The sequence below is a fragment of the Lynx rufus genome, unplaced genomic scaffold, assembly GCF_022079265.1.
Source record: "Lynx rufus isolate CCGP_SWC_20201006 ecotype Redwood Valley unplaced genomic scaffold, mLynRuf1.p SCAF_6, whole genome shotgun sequence".
NCBI classification, from domain to species: domain Eukaryota; kingdom Metazoa; phylum Chordata; class Mammalia; order Carnivora; family Felidae; genus Lynx; species Lynx rufus.
Window position 1 is genome coordinate 102,384,372 of NW_025814878.1, and position 25,664 is coordinate 102,410,035.

At 44.7% G+C, this 25,664-nt stretch overlaps 1 protein-coding gene, 1 long non-coding RNA gene and 1 other non-coding gene across 9 annotated transcripts in view; 1 reads left to right on the forward strand and 2 right to left on the reverse strand.

Moving 5' to 3' along the window:
* LOC124528085 (uncharacterized) overlaps window positions 1-13,958 on the reverse strand; it is a 42,605-nt gene extending 28,647 nt beyond the window's left edge. For 4 of the 6 annotated variants that reach the window (XR_006966075.1, XR_006966078.1, XR_006966076.1 and 1 more), the window contains exons 1-3: window positions 13,853-13,958; window positions 11,895-12,044; window positions 5,335-5,430 (exon numbers count right to left, since the gene is read on the reverse strand). This is a non-coding gene — a long non-coding RNA (uncharacterized LOC124528085). Of the gene's footprint in view, window positions 1-2,495; window positions 2,610-4,680; window positions 5,169-5,334; window positions 5,431-11,894; window positions 12,045-13,852 lie in introns of those variants that run through there. The other 2 variants (XR_006966079.1, XR_006966077.1) reach the window with 2 other exon arrangements.
* On the reverse strand, window positions 11,205-11,312 carry LOC124529477 (U6 spliceosomal RNA). Its single transcript, XR_006966370.1, has one exon. It is a non-coding gene; the product is annotated as a U6 spliceosomal RNA (small nuclear RNA).
* A 106-nt stretch (window positions 13,959-14,064) lies between the features above and the next one.
* CLIC5 (chloride intracellular channel 5) overlaps window positions 14,065-25,664 on the forward strand; it is a 106,119-nt gene continuing 94,519 nt past the window's right edge. For both annotated transcript variants that reach the window (XR_006966074.1, XM_047101439.1), the window contains exon 1: window positions 14,065-14,448. Coding sequence is in view for 1 of the 2 variants with exons in the window: in XM_047101439.1 (XP_046957395.1) it covers window positions 14,386-14,448 (63 nt within the window). In the remaining variant the exon portion in view is untranslated. The remainder of the gene's footprint in view (window positions 14,449-25,664) is intronic.

The following is a 25,664-nucleotide window of genomic DNA, read 5'->3' on the forward strand; positions in this document are numbered from 1 at the left end:
GGCTCCGAGCCATCAGCCCAGAGCCTGACGCGGGGCTCGAACTCACGGACCGCGAGATCGTGACCTGGCTGAAGTCGGACACTTAACCGACTGCGCCACCCAGGCGCCCCTCTTTTAGCCCTTTATCAGCATGAGTTAGTTTCCTGTATAATATTTGTCAGCTTGAATGACCCAGAGCCTAGCTTTCAGGGAGAGACAATGCACCGTATAAAGGCATCAAGGTACATCAGAGAGTCACAGAAGCCCGTGCGGGCACTGCCACTTTTCAGTGCAGAGGACTGGGACAAGTTATTCCTCCTCTCTGAATCTGAGTTCCCCGATCTTGTTAACATGGGGGTAACAAGAAAAATATCTGTTCTACTTTTTATGGCCGTGACAATCATTAAATAAGAAATATTTCTAGAAGTTTCATGCAAATGCTAAGATTGTTTGAAGATGCCAGACAGAAAGCCTACACTTTGTAGGCCTCCATGTAAACAGTTGTCAAGTGTGTGTGAACTATACTCAAGTTGATTCGCTCATTTATTCAACCCACTTATGGAATAAATGCCCACTGAGTGCCTACTTGGTATGAGACATGAGGGATAAAAAGAGAATGGACACTCTGACTGCCAAGTGATCTCTCGGCACAAGGGCAAGGGGTCTTGGCTAGTCAGGACCCACATGATGGGCACACATGCATCTCTATAACAAGAGGGAAGGAGCAGAGGAGTTGGCTTTGACTTGAGAACTTGGCCAGACCGCTTTGGCCAGGCTGTTCTGTATCCTCTGCCCTTTAATATAAGGACTTTGACCAGAGAGCCGGTGCCGTGAGTAAGGCAGAGCTTAGGTCAGCAGTTTGACCCTCTGGGCCCTAACATAGGGAGGCTTCATTAAGGTCATTAAGCCTAATGTCTACTGATGGAATTACCCTGTGATGTGTGGAAGGGAGACAAACGACGGACTCCATGTTCAGCTTTTATCATCCTGGGATTTAATTTCTCAAGAGAGGAAAAAGTGACAATGGTTGTGTTTACCAGATTCCAAAAAAGCAAGGTAAAAAAAAAAAAGAATGCATTTTAACGGAATTGAATGGATTTCAATGCAATCTTCTATCATAAAATGACTTAGATAAAAACCTCAGCCTTTGGGAGTGGGTTTTGCCATCCTGCAAATGACTTTGCCTGTCGTAGATGCAGCCAGTGAGCAAAACCAAAGCGTGAGGGACATTGAAGTGAAAAGCATATATTGCAAAGGAGTCTTAGGTTAATGTCTGTCTTTCTACAAGTGTGAATTGCAACCCTTTCCAAAGTGTATTTAACTAAAGAAATTCTGAAGCATTATAGAGCAAGAGAGAGCATGATTTGCTACCAACTCAGCGTATGTTCAGTGGTGCCACCATTATTTCTTTACGATATAACTTTTTCACTGAATGAAAGCCTCTGGGCACATCTTCTCCAAGAGGGCATTAATATTCCAAAAGTTTGTCAATATAATTATGTAGGAAAAGGTAAATCTGGGACCCCACGGCATGGACCCCTAAAGGGATACATGGAGGAATTCAAGCTAGATCTTTAGTTTCTCAAGCATGAAATACTTCATCCTACCTTAGGGCCCCTCACACATGCTGTTCACTTCTCTTTTCCCTTCTGTCTTCAAACGACCAGCCCCTTTTTATCTTTTAGGTCTGGGCTTAAATGTCACTTCGTTAGATAAGCTTTCCCCATGCATGGCCTAAGCGGGGTTCCCTCATCTTCCACTGTGATTCTTTAGCATTGAAACCCAGATTCCCAGAAAGTATCTATCACATTTTATAAGTATGCATCTATTTATTTGTTCACATGTTTGTCCTATCTCCTACCCTGTATTGCAAGGCCCACCAAGCGAGGGCTATCCACAAGTGTTTTACTCCCCAAGATACACTCAGTGTCTCCAAGAGTATTTGGTGTATAACAGGTGGTCAACAGAAACATGACGTGGAAATGATGAATTACCTCTGACCATCGCTGACTTGGTGGGAGGGGACTCGTTTGGGAGGCAGCTGGTGTGGACCCAAGTGTACATCTATCTCCTACTCTGGTTACGAAAATTTTGGCAACGAGCATCTTTTCTCAATACCGTTAGGCTTATTTCAATTCTGTGTTTTTACAAACACGTTGCACCTCCTCAGCTAGAAATGGGGCGAAGAGCGGGAGCACCCCTCTGCTGTAGGCACTGTGAGCTCCTTGCAACAGAGGCTAGGGCTCACTCACACATTTATTCCCTAGCACTGAGCACAGTGCCTGGCATAGAACACGACCAAGGTATGCTTGGCCGAAGTTAGCCAAAATGAGATATTTGAAGGGCTTTCTGCTTTCTCTCCAGGAGAAGGAAATTGAAACAATTCTAGACAAGCCTCTGATTTTCTGTCCATCAAGTTTTGCGGCAGTAAGGCTAATCTTCCTGGGAGATCATAAAAGATTGCACAGTTGGGAAAAATATATGACAAAAAATAGAATCAAAGCTTTTTACCTGAATGTAAGTTAAAGAGAGCCACTTGTTACAGTGCTGCAGAGATAAATTTCTTCTGTATCTGCCTAGTTATGACCAACTAATAAGGCATAGAAATGTTGTATTCTCTCTCTGAGATCCTAAAATAAGGAGACATATGTATACAAGGAAATAAATGGAAAGAAAAAAAAAGACTCAAATAGAGATATGTTTTTAGACTTCTAGAGGTGCAATGGACATATATAACTGCCCCTACCTTTAGGATAGGTTATTTTTAAAATAACAATTTGGTGGGACATCTAAGTGGTTCAGTTGGTTAAGCGTCCAACTCTTTTTTTTTATTTTTTTTAACGTTTTATTTATTTTTGAGACAGGGAGAGACACAGCATGAACAGGGGAGGGTCAGAGAGAGGGAGACACAGAATCCGAAACAAGCTCCAGACTCTGAGCTGTCAGCACAGAGCCTGACGCGGGGCTCGAACTCACAGACCGAGAGATCATGACCTGAGCTGAAGTCAGGCACTCAACCGACTGAGCCACCCAGGCGCCCCAAGCGTCCGACTCTTGATATTGGCTCAGGTCATGGTCTTACGGTTTTTGAGTTTGAGCCCTGCATCCAACTCCATGCTGGCTGACAGTGTGGAGCCTGCTTGGGATTCTCTCTCTCTCTCTCTCTCTCTCTCTCTCTCTCTCTCTGCATACACACACACACACACACACACACACACACACACACATATATATGTGTGAATATATACATATATATGTGTGTATATATACATACGTGTGTGTGTGTATATATATATATATATATATATATATTCCCCTCACGACCCAATAAATAAATAAACTTAAAAAAAAAAAAAACAATTTGGTTAGATCAATTCTACCCATTTCCAAGAAGGAATTTGCAAGGTTCTCAAAAATATTCTATGCCATTCTGGAAATAATTCCTTATGTAGCTTGAAGAGCTGACATTAGAAGAGGGAGACAGTCAGATAAAGGAGGGAGGCCATCCAGCGTGGTCAGAGTAATGATGACAGGGTATATATTCCATTCTTTACCTGGGGGCATTCCTTATTTTGTCATTTGAATGTTCCAGTAGCTGACCTTCAGCCTTCACTTGGAGCCTTTTGTCTCTCTCTCTCTCTCTCTCTCTCCCTTTCTTTTTATCCATTTATTTAATTCATTAATAATAAAATAATACTAAATAGTCCTCATTCATTGAGGTCATAAAAGCAGACACTTGGGAGTCAGACCTGGACTAAAATCCCAGCTCTAGAGTTTTCTGGTTAGCTATGCTTACTAACTAATCTGTGTGTATCAGTTTTCTCTTCTGCACAATGGAGCCATGATAGTAGCTACCTCGTGAATAGGGTTGGAGTGAGGGATTAAGTGAGAAACTACCTCTGAAACACAGTGCTGTCTTATATGCATTTGTGGAGAGGCAGCTCTTTTGTTCTTTCTTTATGGGATAGTCAATATGCTGCATGAATTACACGTATTCAAAAATAATATTATTTAAACTTTACATTAACTTCAGGGAAGGTACAGTTACCTCCATTTACAGAAAAAGAAATTGAGGTTTGGAAAAAGAACAAAATAAAAGAAATTGAGGTTTGGGAGGGTTGATCATCAAGGCATAAGGCTAGAAAGTGACAGAAGCCAAGTCTTGAGTTTGGAACTTTTGGATCCAAGCCCTGTGCTCTTTTCACTATATAAGACATTCTCTGTTGAAAAATAAGATTGATGCATGGAGTCATAATTTTATGATTGTATCATTTATCTTAATGCTTTAAATTGACACACGGAGCTTCTCTGCAACTCTGCCACTTTCTGGACATATTTTCACTTTCATTTTGTATTTTGGCTTACAAGCCTGGAAAGACTAAATAGTGCCTATATAGAGGGTCTGGAACTTTAAAACTATGACTTATTCATCTTGGGATGCAGCCTCTTTTTTAAAAAGGCATCACTGTGCTGTTGACTCCTATCCACCTTACAAGAGCCCTGAAATCTTTTTTCTATCATGTGGACCACTAGTCACTCAACAAGTCACTCATCTAGTCACTCAAACGAGACATCAGAACTTGGGTTTCCTTTCTCCAGCTTTTGGCCCTCGTTTTCTCTCTGTTGGCTTTACTCTCAATTATACTGTCTTAGCAGTGGCTAGATAGCACAGGCAGCTCCAGGACCATATCCTAGTTTCTCCGTAAGTCCAACAGAAGGAAAGACTGACTCTTAGGCACGTTTCTGACAAAAGCCCCAAATCTGAGCAAAGTCTGAGCTGTTTTTATTATGTCGTAATGAGGATTCATATAACGTCTTCTAAGAGTGACAAAGAAACAGCCTTAACTAGCTTTGCTAGTTAACTAGTTAACTATGTTCTCTTAACTAGAGAACATAATTACCGTTTTAAAACATGATTCTTCACAAGCTACACTGTAAATGAGAATGTCATGAACGCAACACTAAGCTTGCTTTGCAAGTCTATTAGAAGACCTTTTTTTTTAACCATTTTAAAAACAGAAAATTGGCCCCAAGTTGATCATGTGTCCATTTGGGACGAATCGTAGTGCTCGCAGGGAGTCAATGCTCCCATTGGCCAATCCAAGTTACCTGCCCAATCAGGAAGCTCCACTTGAACCTAATGGGCTGTGAATGGAGCAGGTGCAGATTCCAAAGAAAATTCGGGGTTCCTTTAACAAAAGGGCAAATGGATTCTGGTTGTCAATCATTATAACAACTCTTCACTTTTCCTTTCAGAATTCTAATCTGCTTGGTCATGGGCATTTTCCCACTTCCCTCAATTCATTCTGCTCCCACCCATGGACAAGCTGACTTCCACACCACAAGATTCCTTACCTTGCTTCTCTCCAGCGTGGGTCCTCTTTAACACCATGCCCTTTTTTGATCTCTCGTCAATTGTCAAGATGGGCTTGTTGGCCAAAAGAAAATTAGCTGTGTGTGTAAAAGTAATATGGGTCAACATATTTTGGGGATTTTGTTACAAATGATGTATTTGAATTATTATTAATTATGTATTTTGAATTATGTATTTATCCTGGATCTGGCCCAAGGTTTTTAAAAATATACTTATGTAATAGTTGTATTTTAATGTGATCTTGCTGTGACTAAAGTATGAACTTTGCCATTAAGTGAGACAATTACCAGAGCAATAAATCTTGCCAAAAATTCATGGTGATGCAACAGAACATGACCTCAGATCACTTTTCCCTGGCCTCTTGTCTCCCACAGCTTTCCTTTCTCTAGGGGCTCCGTATTTTTTTATTTTTCATGAACCACATTTTGGTCCCTGCCTCTTTTTTCAGCTTGTCTCTGGTGTCTCTTAGGTTAAGCAGAGTGAAGAGGGATTCTAGAATCCCCAAATCTAGCCATTTCTTATCCAAAACCAGTTATTCACTGACTGCAATTCAGGAAGCAATTTCTAAGTCTCTAACATCATCCCAGCCTCCTCCAAATCCATCCTGCTTCTCACATACAGTAAAGCATGCTGGTTAATAAAATGGGCTTTCACAATGGAGAGACCCGGGTCAGAATACCAGCTGTGTTGTTTATTATCTGTGTGATCTTGGACAAGTTACTTAATCTTTTTAAGTCTTTGCTTCCTCATTTGTGAAATGGGACTGATAGCACCTGTCTCACAGGGTTATTTATAGAGATGAAGAGAGCTCATAAGAGATTCAGAGCTTCAGGCACATGGTGGGCCCTTGGTAAATGTTGACTATTAACTATTATTATTATTATTATTACAAACTCTTTTCCATGTTTTACTTCAAAATTAGAATCTTTACAAACCCCCCACACTGTAATGTCCATTTTAGTGATGTCAGCCTTTGAGTTAATATAAGTAAGGGCAGACTCTCTAGTGGAGGAGGAGGCTGTGAAAGAAAGTTCCGGTTATTCATTAATTCATTCCACCAACAACTATTTTCTTGAGCATGTACACTTGTACTTGAATTATCAACAGTTTGTTTGATAAGTGGTTTTTGTTTGTTTAAAAGTGTATAGCAGGGAACTGTTATGTTCTGAGGGTCATGCAAAAGAGACATAAAACTGCATTCCTGTCCTCAAGGGGACTTTACTTTTGTGGAAAAGTCCTGACTCAATCCATGAAGGAATAATGCAGGAGCAAAGACTGCTTATCATCAGGAGGTGATGTGCACAATGCGTGTTCTTAGAGGGTTCTAGAAAGCATATGAGCAGTGCTCCCCAAAACCCTGGTGGAGAGAATGAGTAATGCGTGAATCAGTGGGATGAGTGAAGGTTGTTGACAAGGACCCCTGGCTTCAGTCCAGCCCACTCCCAGGCTCTCCCCGGGAGTCTGTAAGCCGACTGCGGTGGGGACAAAGATTACTGGTAATGTTAGGCACGCCCAAGAGCACGTTAGTTTATAAAGGGATAGATAGAACTAGCAACCCACCCTAATCCCCCTCACAGCCCAACCAGTGACTTCATGGGATTGTAACTCCTCCAGGACTCACCTCCTCTTGTCTACACCCACCTGGTCCTCTCACAGAGACACAATGTAATTGATACTCCTGCAGCTGTCATCAAAACCTACTTGCCCCCTCAGCTTGAACCTCAAGCTCTTGGGATTGTCTGAGAGATTCTCCGTGAAGAACGTAAGAGTGGAACAATCTAATTCTCATGGAAGTAGCTGCTACCCTGGGCAGACTGAGTGGGTTCGAGCGAATATCATTAGGTACGTAAAAGTTGGAGCTTGTATCTACTGACGTTCTTCTACTCTGGCACTGGGCAAGGTGAACATTTCTACCAAATCTTCCCAAAAGGATCATCATTATTTCATACTGAATGTCCTTTTACCACATACACACACTCGCTCTCAGTCTAAATATGCTTATTTTGTTGTTTCATTGTTTATTTCAATGAAAGTTCTTTCTATTTTACTGAATGACTATACTTAGGAGCACCAGGTCTCATGGAACAGAGAGCCGTTTTATAGATCTGAAATCAATGGTAAGATGAGATCTGAGACTAAGGATTTGAAGCAAAGAATGCGTGGAAAGGGGATGTAAAAATAAAATCTAGTGGTTTTACCTTTTTCTGCAGTTTTTAAGAATCTTGATCATTTAGGGGCAGCTGGGTGGCTCAGTCGGTTGAGCGTCCTACTTTGGCTCAGGTCATGATCTCACAGTCTGTGAATTCGAGTCCCGCATCCGGCTCTGTGCTGACAGCTCGGAGCCTGGATGGAGCCTGCTTCGGATTCTGTGTCTCCCCCTCTCTGCCCCTCCCCTGCTCATGCTCTCTCTCTCTCTCTCTCTCTCTCTGTCTGTCAAAAATAAATAAAAACATTAAAAAAAAAGAATCTTGATCATTTAAAAATTTACAGAAAATTCTCTTTTTTGGTTTAGAGCTCTGTATGTTTTCATGCATGCAGAAACATCTATAACCACCACCATGGACAGGATACAGAATAGTTCCATCACCTGAAAATATTCCCTCGTGCTACCCTTTGGTAGTCCCCCACCCCTCTGCAATCCTGTCAGCCATTGATTTGCTCTCCATCACTATAATGTTGCCTTCCCAGAATGTCATATAAATGGGACCATTCAGTATGCAATCTTTTGAGAATGGCTTCTCTGACTTAGTACATACAGCTGAAATTCATCCGTGTTTTGGAGGTATTCATTCTTTTTAATGGCTAAATGGTATATCATTGTATGGATGTACCACAATTTTTTTTTTTTATTCATTTAGCTATTGAGGGGCATTTAGGTTGTCTCCAGTTTGCCCCAATCATGAATTCTGCTATGCACATTCATGTACAGGCTTTTGTGAGAACCGAAGTTTTCATCTCTCTAGGATGATATCCAGGAGATGACGAGTGCGTCTTATGGCTAACATATATTTGACTTTACACGGAATTGCCAAAGTGTTTTGTCAGAACGACTGTACAATTCTGCCTTCTCACTGACAATGTACAAGAATTCCAGTTGTTCTGTATCCTTGCTACCACATGAGGTTATCACATGTATATATTTTTACCATTCTGATAGGTATACTGTGGTATCATTGTATTTATTTCTATTTCTCTGCTGAATCATGACATTTATCATCTTTTCATGTGCTGATTTGCCATTGGCATGTCTTCTCTGGGGATATGTCTGTTCAGATTCTTTTTGCCAAGTAAAAACAACTTTTTTTTAATGTTTATTTATTTTTGAGAATCGAGAACGTGAGTGGGGGAGGGGTAGACAGAGGGGGACATAGGATCTGAAGCGGGCTCTGTGCTGACAGCAGAGAGCCCTATGCAGGATCATGACCTGAGCTGAGGTCGGACACAACCCACTAAGCCACCCAGGTGCCCCTCTTTTTGCCAATTTTTAATTGGGTTGTTTGTTTTCTTATCTTTGAGTTGTGAAAATTCTTTACAAATTCTGGATACAAGTTCTTTATTTCCTCCTTTTCTTACTTCTGGAGGAGATTGTGTAGAATTGCTATGATTTCAGGGCACCTGGGTGACTCAGTCGGTTGAGCGTCTGACTTCAGCTCAGGTCATGATCTCACAGCTCGTGAGTTCAAGCCCCGTGTCGGGCTCTGTGCTGACAGCTCAGAGCCTGGAGCCTGCTTCGGATTCTGTCTCCCTGTCTCTCTGCCCCTAACCCACTCGCATTCTGTCTCTGTCTCTTTCAGAAATAAACATTAAAAAAAAAAAAAGAATCGCTATGATTTCTTTCTTAAAGGTTTGGTTGAATCCATTAATAAAGACATCTTGGCCTGGGAGTTTTTTGAGTTTTGGTAGGGGTTTTTTGGGAAGATTTTCAACTATGAATTCAATATCTTTGTTGTGTATGGGACTATTCAGGTTATCTCCTATTTCTTTTTTTTTTTTTTTGATTACAATGTTTTTTATTTTATTTATTTTTATTATTATTTTTAAATATAATTTATTGTCAAGTTAGCTAACATACAGAGTATACGGTGTGCTCTTGGCTTCGAGAGTAGATTCCCATGATTCATGACTTACATACAATGTCCAGGGCTCATCCCAACAAGTGCCCTCCTCAATGCCCATCACCAATTTTCCCCTCCCGTCCCCACCAATCCTCAGTTTGTTCTCTGTATTTAAGAGTTTCTTATGGTTTAGGGTTATCTCCTACTTCTTGAATGAGTTTTGTGTCTTTTAAGATTTGGTTCTTTTCATTTAAGTATCTAATTTATATGCAAAAAGTTGCCTATATTGTTCCTTTATTACCTTCTCCTGATTGTGAAGTTTGCATTGCTATCCGTCTTTCACGCCTGATACTGATAAAATACACCTTCTCTCTTTTTCTCTTGGCAAATCCAGAGACAAATTTATTAATTCTATTGATCTTTTACAAGAACTAGCTTCTGGTTTCACTGATTTTCTCCATTGTTTTATCTTGTTTCAATTTCATTTTTTTTCTTATATTTATTTTATTCCTTGTTGCTTTAGGGTTGGCTGGTTTCTTAAGGTACACGCTTAGATTTGAGACCTTTATTCCCTTCCTAAATGAGCATTTCAAGTATAAATTTCTTTCTAGGAACTGCTTTAGCTACATCCCACAAATTTTGATACATTGTATGTTCCTTTACATTTGGATCAAAATATTTTATAATTATCCTTCAGGCTTCTTTATTAACCAATGAATTTCTGAAAGTGAATTGCTTTATTTCCCAATATTTAGAGGTTTTCCAGAAACATTTTTTATTGATGTAATTGGTTCTATTATAGTCAGAGAATATATTTGTATTGTTTCATTCTTTTACATATAATGTTTGTTTTGTGATACAGAATATGGTTTATTTTGGTGACTATTCCATGCGTACTTGAAAACAGTGTGGGTTCTGTTGTTATTTAGATGGGATATTCTATAAAAGTTCATTTGGCCGAATTGGTTGTAGTACTGTTTCAGTCTTCTATATTCTTAGTGATTTTTTTTTTGCCTATTTGTGCTATCAATTACTAAGAAAAAATTTTGTAGTCTCCAACCATATTCGTGTATTTGTTTCTTCCTTCAGTTCTGTCAGCTTTCCTTCATGTATTTTGAAAGTTTTTTATTAGGTATGTATACACTTAGAGTTGTTACATCTTCTTGATGGGTTGAATCATTCATCATTGTGTAATATCCAACTTTATCGCTGATAATTTCCTTGTTCTGGGGTCTATTTTGTCAGATATGAATATAACCACTAACTTTCTTTTGATTAGTGTTTGCATGGTATTTTTTTCCATCCTTTTCCTTATAATTATCTGTATCATTATGCTTGAAGTGAGATTCTGTAACATTGTAGAGCTGAGTATCTTTTAAAATCCAATCCAACAATCTCCAGCTTTTAATTGATGTGTTTAGATCATTTTTATTTAGTGTAAATATTCATGTGGTTGGATTTAGGTGTGCCGTCTAACAGTAAGTTTTATGTTTGTTCTCTTTGTCCCCCCCATCAAGCCTATTAGATTATTTGAAAATTTCTTCCCATTACATTTTGATTTACCTCTTGGCTTTTCACTACATTTCTTTATATAACTTTTATAGTTGTTGCTTTAGGAGTGGTTATGACATACATACCTAACTTTTCTCAGTCTGCTTAGAGGTCATAGTTTGCCACTTGAAGAAACCTTACCACTATATAAATCCCTTTACCTTCACCTTTATGCCATATCATTTGAGTCTGAATATATTTAAAATCCCGTAAGACATGTGATAATTTTTGCTTTCAACAATCATACAAATGTATGGATGTTACACAGATTTACATGTTAGCCTTGCATTGGGGCCATGCTAATTTTCTCTGTACTGTTCCAATTTTAGTATATGTGCAGCCAAAGTGAGCACTAAATATGTCTTTGAAGTGCTTTCCTGGTAAATAGTTACCCCAAGCTTGCACTAACTGTGTGAAACTATGATTATCAGAAGTAGTATATGATCAAGGAAGTGTTTTTCTCTGGGCAAAGCTGGAATAGACTCTAACCAATTATGATTTGACATTAAAGGGTACAAAACAAAGATTTTTTTTATCTTGAATGAAAGCAGAATGTGGACTTAAAAACTAGAAATAGGCACAAAAGTACTTCATCACCAATGTGGACGTGTGTGTGGGTGTGTGTGTGTGTGTGTGTGTGGCAACATGAAGATTTAGAATATCAAACCTATCAGTTGTCTGTAGGGATGTCCAAATGGAAGGTACTATCTAGAGATTAAAAGGGAACTGGTTCATTTCCAATAAGCAGTAAGCAGTAGATGTTCAGAGAAAACAAAATGGAAGCCAGCTCTGCTAGGTTGGAAGTAAGGAAAGTGGAGGTCATACCATACATTGTTTAGATCATAGCCAAGAGCATGATCACACGTGTAAAGCATTTTTCATCTAGAGAAAAAAAAAAACCCTCAAGGGCATTTCACGCATATAATTTTATTTACCTCTGCCACATCGCTATTGCAAATATTGTCTGCAGTCCAGAGCAGGAAGTGATGAGTCTGTGCAGCATGCAGTGAAGGTATGCAGTCATTGGCTCAGAATGTACAAGCTGTGAAGGTGACTGTTTCTCTAAAGGCTTTGGTGATGTAAGCCTGAAACCAAGGAGGAGGAGAGCAATTAGACCTCACCTTGATTAAGCTGTAGTGTATTGTGAGGGCTTGCAAGTTGGGCTTGGCGACTTCTTCAGTGAAAAGGAACATTTGTACTTGGGGTTTATGGGGAAACGGCCTGCCATAAAGGGTGGTCAGTGTACCCTGCCATCTTCTCTGCCTGTCAGACGCCTGGCCATTCGGGAAGATTCAGCGCAGTGCCTTCTGCTTTATGAGGCCTTTCTGTCTACCCACTCCCACTGTGGTGAATAATCTGTCTACATGCTGATTTATGGAGCCCAATTCATGTGACAGCCTTAGTCTTCCTTCCATGTGACTATTATCCTGAAATGGAACTTAATCTCCATTCAGACCAGGACAGTGTCTTTGTTTCTTCAGAATGACTTACCCAGCATGCACTAAATTTGAGAGAGGCAGTTAGTAGAGTAGTTGGGAGCAGAAGCTCAGTCTTTCTGCGTTCAAATCTGCCATTTTCTAGTTGAATGACTAGAGGCAATTTACTTAAATACTTTAAACCTGTTTCCCCCTTTGGAACACTGGGATAATAACACTAACTGTAAAGATGAAACAAGTTAAGATCTCCAGTGCTTTTTTTTGTCTGGTACGTAATAAGTATTATTAGTTATTTTTATTATTAAGGGATTACTTTGTTTTCTTACAAAGCTGTGAAATAAATGCATTATTTGTGAGCAAGGCAAGAGAGAGCACCAACAGGATTAGCTAGAGAGAAGGCAAAGAAAACAAATGAAAGTTGACCAGATTTCAGATGCAAAAGATTTTGTACCTATTTTTAAAATAAATGAAAGGTGGGAATGTACATTGGTACAACCCCTTTGGCAGCGTCTATTCAAGAACATTCTTGTACGCTATAACTTATAAATTCCACTCCTAAGGATATACCCAACAGAAGAGTGTCCATGTTATCACCAAAGAATGTTTGATAGAATGTTCATAGCAGCAGTATCTACGGTAGTCATTAACTGGAAACCATGCAAATGTCCATCAATCAAAAATACGGATGTTAAGTTGTGGCAATGAAAATGAATGATTTACAACTACACACAACAGAATGGATGAATGTCACAAATGTAGTGGTGTGCAAAAGATGCCAAACATCAAGAGTATATATACTGTATTTACTGTAAGATTCCAGACAAGTGCTGTTACACGTCAAGATAATGTTTACTCTGGTGGAAGAGAGGGGTGGAGGGGGAGGAAAGGAAGAGAAGAGAGACCAAAAGGAGCTTCTGGGGGTGTAGTTAGTATTTTAATTCTTCATCTGGCGTTCCATGGGTGAGTTCAGTTCATTGAACTGGACATTTGTGATACGTGCATTTTTCCATATGTGCATCATACTTCACTACAAAACAGAGAACGGAATTTGACTAGGAAAGAAAGGAATGAAAAGAAGAGACAAGAAAAGAAAGTGGAAGAAAAAGTAAGCCTAGAAGATCAGCGGGACGCGGGTGCTCGGCTCCGGCTGCCCCTGACCAGGTTGGCTCACCCCTCTACCTTAGACGTGAGCCCTGCCCACCCCCACCCCATGTCCTACCCCATTTGCCCAGCTCTAGGATGGCTCCTCATAGGGGTCCTTTCTTTCCTTGCCCGCTCCCCACAGCTCCTCCCCACTCTGAGCACGGCTAAGGCAGGAAGGGGCTTTCCGAGTGGGTAACGCCAATAGTAGAGTAACCTGGACGAGCTAAAGCATCGTTAATGACACATAAGACTTAAAGCCATCTTTTCTCCCCTCTCTTTTCCCGTTCCCTTGGACTCCCTCTCCCTCCCTTTACCTTTCCCACAAGGTCCCCGGGGCCTCCTAGGCGGTGCCAGCCCGGCTCGGCCGCGACTGCCTCCGGTCCAGCGGGGCCCGGGCGGCGGGGCAGGGGGCGGGGGCCGGAGCCAGGGCAGAGGCCGCGCTCGCCGGGCGCCCCTCCCGCCCAGCCCCGCCCGGGCTGACCCCGCCCCGCGGCCTCCGGCTATTTTGGGCGCGTTGGCGGCGACACGGGGATCGCTGACTGGAGCGGATCCTGTGACACCTCCCTGCAGCCCGGCACTTGTTGCTCCGGGGACCTGCTGCCATCCCTGAACCCACCTTTCCCCTCTCCTCCTTTGCATGTGATCTCTCGGGACATTTGATCTGTCAGACACTGCGGTTCCCGGCTTGAGAAACAGATCCGATAATAATAATAATAATAATAATAATAATAAGCGCCGCTCTCAAGGAGGGCCCCGCAGAGCAGGAGCAGGAGCGCAGAGCGCTGGCTCAGGCGCCGCAGAGGTGGCGCCTCCCCGGCCCGGGACGCTGGCCCCGGGCGCCGACGGCATGACGGACTCGGCGACAGCTAACGGGGACGACAGGGACCCCGAGATCGAACTCTTCGTGAAGGTAGGTCGGCGTCCCTGCGCCCGCCGCACCTGTCGCGCCTGCAGTCGGGCTCCCGGCTGCGCGGGCTCACGTGCCTGGGCGCGGACAGAGCTGGGACGCTGGACCCTCCCCAGGGAGGACAGCCCAGCCCCAGCGATCCCTTGGGTGGCCTTCCTGCAAGCCAGAGAGCCTCGCTTCGGGGCTCCCGGCTGCTGTGGAGTCAGGTGCAATCTTGCAGGTGGCTGTCTTCTTGGAGAGTTGGCCGGCCGTTTGTCAGATCCGCTGTAGAGCAAGCGGGTCGCCGCTACAGGTGCGATTCTGGCTAGTCCTTAAGGGCCATCTCAAGGTATAAGGAGGTGGCCGGAACCTGCCTGGAGCCGTGAGCGTGCCTCTAAAATTGGGTGGGAGAGAGGGCTAAGAGAGGGAAGGGAAGAAAAGGAAACACTGCCGATCCGGACAATTATCTTTGGCAAAATAAAAATAACATTTCTTCAAATGTCTTTTCTCTCTTTTGCTGAGAGCTACTAAAAAAAAAAAAAAAAAAAAGCAAAGGAAACAAAGGTGTTTCTTGCTTTGTGACCTGCAAAGCAGAAAACAAACACTCCATTGGCCAACATTACTATTATTGTCATAATCATGGTTCTGCAGGGGAGTATCAGGAAATGCCAAGGTTTGGCAAACAAACAAACAAAGAAAACCAACAACAACTACAAAAAAAAAAACCCCGGTCAACTTGGGGCAGGCTGGGATGGAGGGGCACAGTGCACAAACTGACTTCAGTCGCCTCGCTCCCTGGGCAGAAACAATCTACCCTCCACACGGCTGTATTTCATTTGCAACCTGTAGGAGGCAAAGCATGGAGGCGGAGGAGGCGGCGTTTCCCGGTCCGCGGGTGGTGCGGTGTAAGAAAGAAACATTTGATCAGTCCTCGCTGTGGCGGGCTCACCGCAGAAGCCGGGAAACCTGAGGCGGCCGGAGAGCGGCCTCCTGGGCGGTGCGGGGAGAGTCGCCAGGCTTGGGGGGAGGGGAGTCCGCTGGCGGCGTGAGAGCCGCGGGGGGGGGGGGGGGGGGCGGGAAATAGCCTTCAAATGCAAAGTTTCCCAGGAAAGGCACAGGTGACTGAGGAGAGGAGAGTTCCTTGGTGCCTTTTTTAGGAGTCTCCCGGCTGAATTGAAAAGACCTATATATCTGCGATGGGAAAGATGTTTTGAGCAAATTGCCCTTATCTCCAAGCTGATGAGAGATTTTCACTAAAAAAGGATAAGATCTTCATAAACCTTGATAGCAACCCTTTGGTCTTTGGTATCTTTTGATGCCTAAAACCGAACAGAACAATCCCCAAACCTCCATCAGGTTGCGACTTGGTAAGTGGTCCTCCCCAGTTGGCCCTAGCGTACCACAAAGGTCTGTTAAATGTTTTTTGGCTAGGTGTTACCTTCTTTGGGTTTATTTTTCAAAATAATCCATAGAAATTATGCCGGTTATTTGCTGTGCTGAACCTGTTTGTCTCCCCTCAGATGTGGCTCCTCTCTCCCTCATTTGGTTTCTGGGTCCCCTCTGGGCAGGATTACCAGGTCCTTTGGCAGACCCAGATAGCGAAAGAGGTCGCGTCCTCTCCAGAGCTGGGCCTGTTGGACCAAGGGCCAGGAGCGGGCGCCCTGAACCTCACCATCCAGTCCTGTGGCCTAGGGAAGGGAATGAACAGGGAGAGCTTTAACAAAGCCAGGAGGCTCACGGCTCTCCCTGAAGAAAGCTATTCTAGGACTTTCTCAGATTTCCTGGGAGCAGGTAGTTTCATAGTGTCAGGTTCCTGAAAGCTATTTGAAACACAAATTGACTCTTTAGAGTCAGAGGAGCCCTTTGACCCACTACTAGGCACGGAGACCAATTCTGCCTGCACCTTGGGAACTTCGTGTTGGCAGCTTTGAAGGTTTTTTCCACGTATACAAAAAGCTCACTGCACAGCCCTCAGAGCCCCCAAAAGAATTCTAAAATGCCTGTGTTGTTATTTGTTTTGCCCCTAAAGGAAGGCAATCCATGAGAACCAGGCAGGCCTTCATGATTAGCTCAAAAACCGGACTGATGGGAGAAAAAAAAAATCAGAGAGGTTAGCTCTTGATTTTTCCCCCTTCTTTTTTGCAATTCTGGTTTGTAGTTATCATTTATAGGGAGCAGCAAAGGCTGAAAAATGATTGTGAAATCAAGATCCTGTCCAGGTGATGGTTGGTTTCATTTTAGGGAAACAATGTCCTGAGTTCCAGAATCAATTTACAGAATTGACATTTCTCTTAGCTCTGTGATGCTCATGAAGAAAGGCCTTCTTGTGGAGGGTGTCTGGTGCCTGAGGTCCTTCCAGCAAGGCAGGATCGGTTGGTTTCTAGGAAGCCTCTCAGTCAGGCTGGACCCCACCCAGAATCCGATGTGTCATCTTCAACAACTTTCTGGAAGGGACCTTCTCTCCACCTGGCCTGTCCACTGGGTGCGTCATTCAAAACCTGGGTCGCCCAGGGAGTTTCAAGGACACATGATTCTAGCCCACATCAACTGATTATCATCTGTTAACTATTACTGCTGCTGATAATAATAATAATGACGATGATGATGATAATAATACACGGTAGCATTTTAGGATTTATGAAGCACATTCAAATACCTTATCCTGTTGGATCCCCAGCATCCTGTTTATGAGCCTTGGTTCCCTCGCGTGAAAAATGAAGAGAACGAAAAAAAAGTGACTCACGGGGACCTTGTGAGACTTAGCTGCTTTCTGTGTAACAACCCAGGGAAGTTTGCTTTCTGTGTAACAACCCAGGGAAGTGAGAATGATGATTCCACCTGTTTTATGGTTGAACACGCCTGGTCACATTCAGATCCAGTCCTCCTATGTAGCAGTTTGGACTCTGAATTTCTCTTTCTTTTCCAAATACCCATGTTAGGCCTTGTACCTGGTTTTGCTGAGTTAAGCTCTTGAGGGCCATCCAAGAGGACAATTCATTGATACTTAACTAATGCATTCTAATGTGGTCATAGAATGCAGCCAAGGAGTCTGCTCTCCTTGCTCTGTACTCCTTGCAGAGAACATTGTAGTAGCGACTTTTAGGAGATTATCTCCCTCACACTTTTAATTTCTTCATCAACAATAAGAAAGCTTTGAGTAAATCAGCTTTGATCTAATGTTTCATAATCCCCATGGGCGGGACAGAGGTTTGGAGAGACAGGACATGAGATCGAGTCTTGTTTTGCTTTTAATTGGCTGATGACTGAACAAATTCCTTAACTTCTTTTTTTTTTTTTAATGTTTATTTATTTATCTTGAGAGAGACAGAGCATGACGGGAGCGGGGGGTGGTGGGCAGAGAGAGAGTGAGACACAGAATTGGAAGCAGGCTCCAGGCTCTGAGCTGTCAGCACAGAGCCCAATGCGGGGCTTGAACCCAAGAACCGTGAGATTATGACCTGAGCCAAAGTCGGATGCTTAACCAACTGAGCCACCCAGGAGCCTCCAAATTCCTTAACTTCTACGAGCCTTAGTAGCCTCTTTTAAAAACAAGAGGATGGTCATAAATAAGGTGATCATATCATTTATTGTTCCGACAAAGACACTTGGTTGGAGAGTGAAAGGGGGTGCTATGAATAATTGGGCTAGGACAACAGGTGCCACTAAGAATTGTTCGGGGTAGATCAGGATGTGTGGCCACTCTGGTTATGAAAATACTTTCACCACAGACTTGCTGTGAGGACTCCACAGGAGCAAATAGGTGAAAGCACTTCGTAAATGAAAAGGGCTATAAACACACAGAAGTAAAATAATGATATGAATTCCATGTCAGATAAAACCTTTCCTGATCTGCAGGCCCCTGATTTGCCTTAAGGAACAAAAGCTTGGCTGCTTCCTCACTTGCAGGGCTATTTCAAGACTAAATGAGATCACACACAGCTTGGACTTTGATCATAAGGAAGACAGCAGGTTAAATTGACAGTGGCAGTGAGTGTGGTTTATAGAACGAAGAAAGAGCAAGGAAGTAAAAGCAAAACAGAAAGTGGTTCTGGGAAAACAAACACAGGATGTGCTGAGTAGGTTAGATCAAGACATTCCTCCCATCTGCATTGATGCCTTCTCACCTAGTCTCATCCTTAGACCCCCAAAAGTAGAAAACCACTGAGGTGGTTAGACCAATTTGCTACAAATGTCTCTTGGTGCCAGGGCGGTGAATTTCAATAGAGACTGGTGGTTCTCAACTTTGGCTACATGTTCAGATTGTTTGGGAAGCTGTAAAAACTCCCTATGCCAGGCTACTCCCTGGTCAATTACATGGATGTCTCTGTAGGGGCGTGGGACCCAGAAGCACTATTTTTACGCCCACCCCCAGGCGAGTCCAGGGTGCAGCTTTGGTACAGAGTCACTGAGTCATGATCAGAGGCAAGTTTGACTGCAGGCAGCATTTGTCACTCTGAAATAGGTGGCCTCACAAGTGCGGATTAATGTCCAGAATTTGTAACAGCCTCAGGGCATCGTGATCAGGCGTGATGTTGATAGAGAGCTCGCACCCAATCTGTGCTCGGTTAACAGATGCTGACGGACTATAAAGCCCTCTCCACAGGACTCCAGAACAATCAGTGCATGGGGTCTAGTCAAATAAGCCTCAGTTCAGCGTGGGGGAAATAAAACGGCATCCTGCTGATTGTCTGATGGAAATGACTAGTTGTTTTATTTATTGAGTGATCCAGAAGGCTCTTGACAGTGGTGCAGAGCACAAGTCAAGTCATGGTAACCCATAGTACAGTCATCTGACTTCCAGAACAGACAGGATCACATGTTGTGACATTCCCTCTCAGATCCCTGCGGCCCACTGGCTGCCCGGTCACCTTGGGCACCTTGCCTGAGCAGGGGATCGTTAGGTTTTGACATCCCTTCATCCTATTAAGCAGCTGTTTTTCTTTTCCGCTACTCCAGGTTTGGGTCTGAGGTCAATAATCCAGTGCACACATTCACCTGCCCTGCTGTGTCCATGAGTACATCTTTTCCGGAAACGCATCCATGGGAGTGCTAGGGTCAGAGGTCAACTGGCGGATGCCTCAGGCCCCGTGGCAGATGGTGGGGGTGAGGGCTGTGGGTCTGCAGAAGCGAAGTCCATTCAGCTCCTGCCTCCCTGCCCGCTTGCCTTGCCTTGTTTTTCTAGGTTGCCTGGCTCCCCTCCCTTTCCCCCCAGCTCCGCCCCTCCCCGGGGCAAAGACTCCATCAGTTTTGACAGTCAGGTAAAAAAACCTTTTCATCTTGATTCCTTTTGAGTTGCCAGGTGCTGGGCCCCTGTTGGTGGCGGCAGGAGGTGTGTTGGAGGAATTGCTGGCTTTGGGGTCAGGCCGTGGGCTCCCAGCCATGCCATGCCGGCTAGGACAGGCTGTTGTGGCTCCCTGTGCCACAGTTGTTTTTTTGTTTGTTTTGTTTTTTGTTGTTGTTCTTGTTTTTGTTTTTGTTTTTTAACCAGGGCAATACTGATGAAGGTAGTACATATTTTCTAGCGTTGGTGTGAGCATTGAATGAGCTGTGCATGAATTGGGGCAAAAATGTAGCTTCTTCCGCTACAGCGTCCTTGGTGAGAAGCCAAGCCCATGAGCTCTCCTACCCTGGTGTATCTGAGAAGCCACAGACTCAGTCCTACCTGCTTCTGCCTCGCTGCTGGAGCTGAGTACAAATGTCACTGGATCTGATTGTCTCTGTGAAGTGCTGCTCTGTGTCCCCAGAGGCCGCTGTCTGAAGTTATGTGGTTGGCCTGGCCACAGGGTGTGTGCAGATCCCTCACCAGTGGTTGGGCTTCTGGAGCTCAGTGGAAGTCGATTCCTCCCCATCAGTTGCTCCCTCATCCGAGGGAACTCCCACGTTAGCCCTGGGGACTGGGTCAGGATGCATCAAACCCTTGGGGGGGGGGGAGGGGGTGCGCGGAGGGGGGGATGGGGGCATCACAGGCCTCTTGTGGGGATGTTATTTTAGGGGCGTCATTCTCTTTCCAGTCACTGGGCTTTGGCTCACCGGGAACATGCCTATACCTTTAACCCTTAGATGAGAAAGAAGGCTCTAGAGTCTCTGACCTTCGGTTTCAGGAGGACCCCCCCCCCAGCAACCTTCCAGCTCTGAGTAGCCATAACTGCTCTTCTAGAAAATATACACGTGTGTCTACGTGTATTATCTATCTGCACAATACAAACGACGTAATAGACTCTCAATATCTGGTATTTTTAAAAATTATTACCCAGGAGACATCCTTATCTGTCTTTGTCATCAAGGCTGGAGGACTAGAAATCGTGAAGGAGCAAAGTGGGTAAGCGTGGCTTTCCTGAAGATGTGGGTCAGTGATAAAAAGATTCTCTGTCTACCCAGGGCATCCTAGACCTGACTCTGCTTACATCCTGAGGGGTCAGCTCCAACCACCGGGGAAATCTGTCTGCCAGCTCCCTGATGGAGAATCTACTTTGGAAACACATACATGTAGTGAAGTAATAGCTTAGTTCTGAGATGGGAAATTCTTTCAGGATAAGTAAGATAGAGAGCCTCTTGTCAGAAACTAAATGAATCTTTTCTGGGAAGAAGAAATGGAGTTTTAACTTCTACCAGCACCCTCTCGCTCTGATTCCGTGGGAAGATTCTTTGAACTGCATGTGTTGTAGCCCTCACGGTGAACAATAGCTGGGCCAATGGCGCTCGGTTTGGGGGTGTGCGAAAGGCACTGCAAAGCTTCTATACATACACCGGCTTGCTCGTGCCCTTTCTTCAGAAATCCCTATTTAGGAGGATTTCGGTAAGGCCCAGGTATCTGTCTCCTTATGAAGCTATCCCTGGGTGATTCTGGGATTTATCAAAGACTGAGAGCCACTAGCCCAGACCATGGGTAAATAGAGCTGTACAAATAGTGGCATCCAAAGGGCGACGTGAAGTCCAGCCCCTACTTGAAGCGTGCATTTCGCAGGGTGGACGAGACTGAGGCAAGTACACTTACTAGCGTGCATCACCCTGGATTGAGCACAAATAAACCGGGAAAGGGAGGAAAGGAATGCATTTGACCTTTCTTTTATAACTTGCTTTTATCGTCTGTAACATTGTGTTATGACATTGGAGTGACCGGTAATTTTGTTTGTTTATTTATTTATTTAAGTTTGTTTATTTTTGAAAGAGGGGGGGTAGGGGCAGAGAGAGAGAGGGAGACACAGAATCCGAAGCAGGCTCCAGGCTCTGAGGGGTCAGCACAGAGTCCAGAGCGGGGCTCGAACCCATGAACCGTGAGATCATGGCCTGAGCCAAAGTCGGACGCGTAACCAGCTGAGTCATCCAGGGGCCCCGGGAGGGACCAGAAATTTTAAAAGGTAGACATGAAGGAGGTATTCGTGAGATAAAGAACTTTTGGAGTTAAGGGATTGAAAACAGTCAGTCAACCAACCAACCAATCAACCAGTTACCCAACATGCTTATGAAGCTGCCTATTCTGTGCCAGGCTCTATGGAAACTCAAGAGGGGCTGCTGGAGAGCAAGGAAGACAGGGTCTTAGGAGTCCATGAGCATCAGTGCCTCATGAAGGACAGGAAATGAAATGACGGGTGCAGGTATAGGGACCAGCATGTCCTGAACGATGTTTCCAGGTATAATTTGGGGGGAGTGGGACCTGAGTTGTGCTTCGAAGAATGGTTAGGATTCATGGAGTGGCAACCAGAATGCGGTGAGGATATCAGGGCCCAGGGAGTATATAAGATTGTCTGAAGAGAATGGCCTATGAGGAGGGATGCAGTTGGAAATAAGATAGAAAAAACCTAACAGTGGGAAGGGTTGTGAGTGGCTGGTAAATGTTTTTTGCTCCATCATAAGTAAGTGGGAAGCAACCAGAAGTTTCTACACAGGATAGGACCTTAATTCGGTGCCTGCTTGGAAAGGCTCATATGCCGTATCGCATGATGTGGTCGGCAGTTGAATGAACTCAAAAGTAAGAAGCCCAGGACTCCAAATCCGATTGGCCACATATTAGGTATGTGAGTGTCTTTAAGGCCAAATTTCCTCTTCCGTAACATGGGATACGAGATCATAAAGTGGTAGAATTTCTGACTTGGAGAAACCTCTTAGAAGTCATTTGTTCTGACCCCCTCTCAGCAGATAAATTCACCGTATAACATTTTAGGTTGCTAAATTCACCTCCTGAGACACAGGTTTCCATATTTGGGATGGTGACACCACTGATGGGCTTGTTCATGATTGTCTAAGATGTTGTAAATGGACTGAGTGCAGATAAACTAATTGGGCTTGAGTTTTACAGTTCTTTTTAGCCCCGAAACCCTATGAGTCTACCATAGAGCGGCGAGGACAGGAGTGGTTGCTAATGAGAATAATCTTCTAGTGCTAGAAGGGTTTTGTTTGAGGCAAAGGCAGGTCAGTCAAGTGCAGATGTCCAACAGAGGGCTGGAAAGCCTGAACTCAGAATGACCGGAAGGCCAGGGTGAGGGGTGTGGGTTTGGATTTCTGCTCAGAGCTGCAGCTGAAGGACTAAGTTCCCCAGAGGAGGAGGAAGGAGCGTGAAGGAGTAAAGAAATAGGGACTGTGCTCAGGAAATGCCCACCTGAGGGGGAGGAGTGAGGCCCCAGAGAAGCCGGCAAAGGTGAGGAAGGAGCAGAGAGGAAGGATGAAGGGAACTATGGGAACGTGGCTCAGAGGCAGGAAACAGCAGGGTGTCCCCGAAGAACTGAGTGTCGTGTGGCTGTGGCAAAGAGAATGTGAAGAGAAGCAAGAAGGCGACAGAAACATAAGTTAGGGTCGGATGTTGAGGCACCGCTGATGGCAGGCCTAGCAATTTGGAGCTTTTTTACAACGTAGAACGTTGCCTGTGGAACCACCTGCTGGTGGGGAGGGGAGCGCTTAATCATCTGAAGCTGGCCTGCCTGGCCCTGTCGCATCTGAGGAGACGTGTTTAAAACTCCGGCGGTCTTCACGGTGTCACAGGCCTTGTGCCGGTCACTCCACCCCCGGGTAACAACCTCTGTGGTCCTTAAGATGAGGTTATCCACCCTCGTTAATCATTATCCTCTGGTAAGGGAGGAGAGCGACAGCATCAGGCTGGAGAGAGGACTCCCGAGGTGAGGGAGGGAAGGCCCTATAGTGAATGGAGTCCAACTGGGAGCCCATTACCTAGAAGGAAGAGGAAGGGAAAACCTCGGCGTCCGGCGTCCGTTACTATCTCTTAAAAATCCAATTTGGGAGGTTGTCATGGCAACAGAGCCAGTTTTCTCGATTCAGCTCAAGGCTCCTCTCTTCTGAACCACACGCCTCTGCTCCCCGGTGCTGACGGCGAACAGAGGCCTGGGAGCTACAGCAGGTGGGCGGCAGTTCGTTTGTTCACATTTGGGTGCTGTGGCATTCTGTAGTCATTATCGTAAAATCTAGGATCCACAGCGTCTTTATAATCTGCCTGAGAAACCAAAGGAGCCACACGCCTGTGGTGATTTATCACCAATGCCTCAGAGTTTTCCTGTGCGGATAGAGAGTTCTGGGCAGGGCTTGACCACAGGACTCTGACACAGGGGAGCCATGTGGGCAAAGCTACGCGACCTCTCCTCGTTTGGGTACTGAGTGAGCCTACCAGAGAGCTGACCTGTTTGGCAGGATACTACGAGGGACCAGTAAGAAACACGAATCACTTTTGCAAGCCAGCGTTTTTTCCCCTGTTGAAGTGTGAGAGGTATCTTACTGGTCAGCATGGGCCCTGACAGCTCGGCGCAGTGTTTAGTGAATGGTTTTCCCTACTCGGGTTCCTTCCACTCTGGTCCTGCCACCCCCTAGGGCTGCCGGCTCCTCTGTCTGGACTCCACGTTTGCCAGCACAGGGGGAGACGGCAGGAGGAGGATCCCTGGAAGGTGTGCGTGGTCCCTGACCGCAAGTGGCCACGTCACTGTCACCCACTTTCCATAGTCCAGAACTCAAGTATCATCTAGCTGTGTTCCCAGGAAGAGGGGGAACAGGTTGGTGAACCACAATTCATTATCTACCATAGAAATGATTTATTTCCTTGTTTCTTGCCACCATATTACCTCATCACCCCTGTCAGGGCATCCTGCCTGCGGCCTCTGGCCCCTCCTGTCCTCCAGGTTTAATGCCATTAGCTTAATCTTCCTCAGATACTCCCTTTATCACACCCCCTCCTCTACCTGCTAGATCAAGTTCAGGTGCTTCAGCTTCATATTGGAGACTCCCCAGAACAAGCCAGCATTCCATTTCCCGACCTTCTTTCCCATACTCCCTGAAAATGGTTCCTTATGTGTCTTAATAGTTTTTTATGCTTTTTTGAGTCTCTTCTCTGATTCTGTCCTCACATATAGCCCCTTTGAGGAAGGAAGAGATTTAAGCTTTGTCACAGACGAGGTGCTTGCCGGGGTCTACGTGCTGTGTTGTTCTGCACAAGCCGAGGGAGAAACCTGGAGATCCTGATTCCAGAACTGAGCAGTCCCCACCAGGACAGGGTTTCCCAGTCCTGTAAGATCACGAGAACCACCTAGGACACTTTCCAAATTCTAGCCCAAAGTTAGGAGCCAGAGTCTTCAGGGGATGGGGCCCCAGACGTCTATAATTCACTAGTACCCCCGTGATTCAGATGCACGGTCCATTATGGGAACATTGCCATAACATAACAAGGGCCCCTGTGAATATCCTGATCCCAAAGAAGTGAAACTCATGGTGGACATTTAAGGCACAGGGACATGCAAACACGGGAGAGAAACCTGAGGGAGCAGTGGGCCTTCCAGCTGCTCTCAGGTCACCCCATCTTAAATATTGGCCCATGCTTTCAGAATGCACTCCACGGACTGTGCAGCTATAAAAACAGTCATTGGCAGGTTTTTTGGGTTTTGTTTTTGTTTTTGTTTTTTACCCAGCTGTTCATCCCCATCCCCGGATCATAAGGTGCTTGAAATAGACGATGTCAGGAAAGAGATTGGGGGGATGGCAGGGGGCCAACGCGTGGGAGAGACAAAGGGAAATGGACTTGACTTTGAGGTAGCAAAACCAGACCTCACTCTCCGGTCCTCTTTTGGTGCACTGGGTCTCTCTGCAGTTGTGGAAACCAGACGGTCAGTTTGGAGACTGAATAATAATAGCCGTGGCTGTATGATGCTCTGAATACCTTACTTGCATTGGCTGAATCCTGATTGTGACTCCCGGTTTGCAAATGAAGAGACTGCAGCTCAGAGAGACAACGTCCCCTGGCCAAGGCT